Below are 3871 nucleotides of genomic sequence, written 5' to 3'. Positions count from 1 at the left end.
CAAACTTCCTATAACAAGAGCGCACTTCCTCCAACATGGCCACAGTTCCTAGTAGTGTCAATTACCATGGCCATGCTTATTCACACAACCAAACTGAGTTGTTTTTATTTTATTTTATTTTATTTTATTCTCCAGATTTTATTCCTCTCCCAGTCCATCCCCATACCACATCCCATACCTCCTCCCTGGCCCAATCTCCACAACGATGTCCCCACCCCCAACCCCCACCCCAAACTGAGTTTTATAAAAAACAAAGCCTTCTTTCCCCTTCACATCTCTTAAGACTAAACATTCGTGTATGATTTTTTCTTTGCTCTGAGCACCTGGTCATCTTTTCTGTTAGTCCAACGCAGACATGTTTCTCTGAAGAAACCCTTTTGGTCTGTGCTTCAGGTCATTACCTAAGTTCAATCTCAGATTCCAAGACATCAGACAAAAATCAAACAAGATCAACAGGAGAGATGTAATGTAGACTGTTCCAGATTCCAATGCTGTCCATTTCTCACCTAGCATTCCAACATATTTAGAACTATTGCAAATCCTGGGCCACCATGCTGTCCTCCCCCAGATTCAGTGTAAATGCTCCAGCAATACCATTGTCTAATGAGGAGTCAGTCACTGGGAAGAATACTTCCCAGTTGCTGTTGGAAGACAGGTGTAGGTCATAGCTGACTAGGTCTTAAAGACCACTTAAGTTGTTTGAAAGGGAGGGCCCAGCAAACACTCTGTGCAGAAGCCAGAGAGTGGAATGCTTGAGCCACCAAGTGGGGATGTGACTCCCTCATTGACATCCACCCTGAGGTTTTAGAGACCTCGGAAGCATAAACTGTAATGAAATCCAGGGCCTGCGTCTTCAGATGCTCTGTGCTGTGGAGGTCAGCCAGGATGAGAGTGTGTGCAGCATTCTCCACAGAGAGGTCCCTGCAGAGGGCATCCTCACACATGACCTTCAAGCCCTCTAGGCCATACTTGTCAGCAGCTGCCAACACATCACAGGCCATTGAGTAGCTGTAGAGGAGTGGTGCCGTCCCCATGTAGATGAAATCCATCATCTCCTCGAAGACCAGGGGATCCAGGTCATGGATCTCAACACGGTTCTTTAGGCTCGCCTCCATATCATGTTCAAACATGGCTCTGAAAACTGGAGAGCGAGCTGCCAGGATGGCCTTGTGAGCCCTGAATTCATGGCCAGCTACCAACAGGCAGCAGTCTGTGAAGAGGGAATTCTCCCACATCTTGCCTAGGTCAACTTCCAATGTGCACTTTGGAACCTTGATTGCAGGTCTTGGTTTCTGTCCATAAATGCTGAATGAGTCTTGGAGTATGCTCACATTGCAGAGGAGGGTAAGTTTGTCATCTGGTGTTAGCACTTGGGCTGGAGACAAGAAGGAATGTCGAATGATGAACTTTTCGAATCCAAAGGGCTGGTGTGGCAGTATTCTAGAAAAGCTTGGGATGCTTTTTGTATTGCATTTTTCACCCTTGCCATTTAAGATACAAACCTCGAACATTGCCCAAACTGGGCTCTTTTCACAGCTGAGCAAAATCAGATAAAGTGACACGTAATCTTTGTTTTCTTCATCAACTCCGGTTGGGTATACTCTCAAACACCATGTCATTTTGTCGTTGTCCTCTGACGAGAACACTGGGCTTGTAATATATTCCTCCCTTTCCTCCACAAAAAAAGAGAAGTTGCTAATGGTCCACCTATAGCAGAATTCCTTGTCATTGCTCTGTATTTCAACCCAGCTCTTGGCTTCCAGTTTCCATGACATTTCTGCTTGAGGTACTTTGGATTTAAAACGGGAACCTGAAAAGAAGAACTAGAGATCATTTACTCTTTACAATAATAGATAATTTTTAGATTTGTTCTAATTTCTCCTAAATTGCCCCTTCTATGATGTTGAAAGCTTGTGTCGTTCTAAAATTTTCTGTCTAGAATTCAATATTAATTTCTTTCTCTGCCTCCTCTTTCCTCATCCCCACTCGATTCCCCTTCCCACGCTCTAATTAAACTGTATTCTATATTAAATCTGTCATAAGGCTGATACCTCAGGGGGAAGGGATGCCTCAGCATGGCACCACACTCACCCTCACAATACCCGGCTCTAACAAACATTTCCTGAATTTCTTTTTGTAAAACACAACATTGGTGTTGTAACTCAGATTTAAAAACTTTCAGGTTAATATCTCCTGCTGCCATATGAACTTTTCAGCTTTTCAGCTGAACAGATCGCTTGCTAGAACTATCCATCCAAACACCATCAAATTGGTAAGTTCCCTCTCTGACATTGGTCAGTGTAAATATCCCCTGGTCCCAAGGAGGGATGTTGAGCTCACAGCCACCCTGTGATGTCCCTGTGGATGGAGACATTCACAGTCTTTATGATTGGCCTCCTTGCTGACTCCTCATTTTAGGACATTGCCCCTTGAGTGAGATATCCTTTCCCCTATGTCATTTCCTCTTCTCACTGCTGTGAAATCCAAGGCCTGGGTAAACCCCTCTCCTCACTGCCCACTAGGTACTGGCCTCAGCTCAGACCCCAATTGACTACTTGAGGTCTTTGTGCTTTGCCCCTCCTGCTGTTTTAGTTAACTTATCCTCAGGATGCTGGTAGGGGAAATTAGTAACTGCCACTCTCACCCAGAAAGAGTATGTCTTCCCAGCCCCTCCCAGGCTTCCTACTGGGATGCTTCCCACACTTAAAGGCTTCCAAATTCACAGGCTAAGTTTGGCCCCAATATACACTAATCAAAAACTCTACATGGCTGTTTAAGGGCGCTTAGAAAAAAAACTCAAAACCAAAAACATTTACAACTTTCTTGATAGCCATCCAGAAAAACGGAAAGATTGCTATGTAGAGTCCCCTCCGACCACCTCCATCTCTTGATGCTTTATTGCTTTGCTCTACCTCCCTCATATAGGCACATCGATAAGACTGCCTAGATTGTGGTATGATAACCACTGAGAAAGTGTTCTGCCATGATTCTGCCATACCTCTGTGGCTGCCTCCAGCCTCCTCTCTCTGCTTTCCCCCTTGTTTTCTTGCTCCCTGCCTGACCCAAAACCATGGGGCACAAAACATGCTGTGCTAGAGCAGAGTTGCAGGCAGAGCACAGCTGCAGGCCCTCCTCTTACTCCCCGCCCCTCCCAAGGTGCTTGCTCTCTTACCCTGCCCCACTTGTGCCCTGCTCACACCAGGTTGAGCCTCTGCCTATGCTTGTGCTCTGGATACAGCAACAGAGGTTGCATACAGTGAAAGGAGAGACCTCTTGTCCATCAGATAAAACATTCCCATTATCTCTATGTGTTTGTCTTTATATGTTTTTATCTATTGATACACAATTATTTCTGCTATTCCAAGATATAACAAACATGTGATGTTGCTGCAGGCAGAGCTGTAGCTTCAGCACTATTTAGTTTGGGGACAGTCTTATAAATGTCTGCCATCTTTTGTGGGCAGATAAGGTTTTCCTATGCTATTGCTTCAGTGCCATCTTAGCTAAGGGAGGTCACATGACTGGCTGTAGCTCCAGTGCCATCTTAGTTAATGACAATCCCATGACCACCCACCCACCATCTTTGTTATGAGCAGTTCCTACCTCACTGCCTCCTCACCTTAGAACATCATGACTTAGGGTCTCTGATTTCTATCCTGCCTTAGTAAATAATAATTTAAATATTAATTTAAAGATTTGCAACAGTTAAAAGGTTAAAGATCACTGCTTTAAGTTAAAGATTGCCTAACTCAGATATTCTTAATAGCTACTAGCTCTCAGTCTTCCTAGAGACTGCTAAATGTAACAGTAAATGTTTAATCTTATTAGGACAGATAGAGACACCCAAAGCTTAACAGTTACACCCCCACCC

General features: G+C 44.4%; 1 protein-coding gene across 1 annotated transcript; it reads right to left on the bottom strand.

Moving 5' to 3' along the window:
* Positions 1 to 662: 662 nt before the first annotated feature.
* On the bottom strand, positions 663 to 1775 carry LOC110315761 (TD and POZ domain-containing protein 4-like). Its single transcript, XM_021189737.1, has one exon. The coding sequence runs from the start codon at positions 1773 to 1775 to the stop codon at positions 663 to 665; it is 1113 nt and encodes a 370-aa protein (XP_021045396.1).
* Positions 1776 to 3871: the final 2096 nt, after the last annotated feature.

The sequence above is a fragment of the Mus pahari genome, unplaced genomic scaffold (assembly GCF_900095145.1).
Source record: "Mus pahari unplaced genomic scaffold, PAHARI_EIJ_v1.1 scaffold_15374_1, whole genome shotgun sequence".
In the NCBI taxonomy this organism is placed as follows: Eukaryota; Metazoa; Chordata; class Mammalia; order Rodentia; family Muridae; genus Mus; species Mus pahari.
This window is presented reverse-complemented; position numbering and strand designations above follow the sequence as displayed.

Coding starts and splice junctions, on each gene's coding strand:
- LOC110315761 (XM_021189737.1), bottom strand. CDS start 1,775: ATGTCATGGAAACTGGAAGCCAAGAGCTGGGTTGAAATACAGAGCAAT.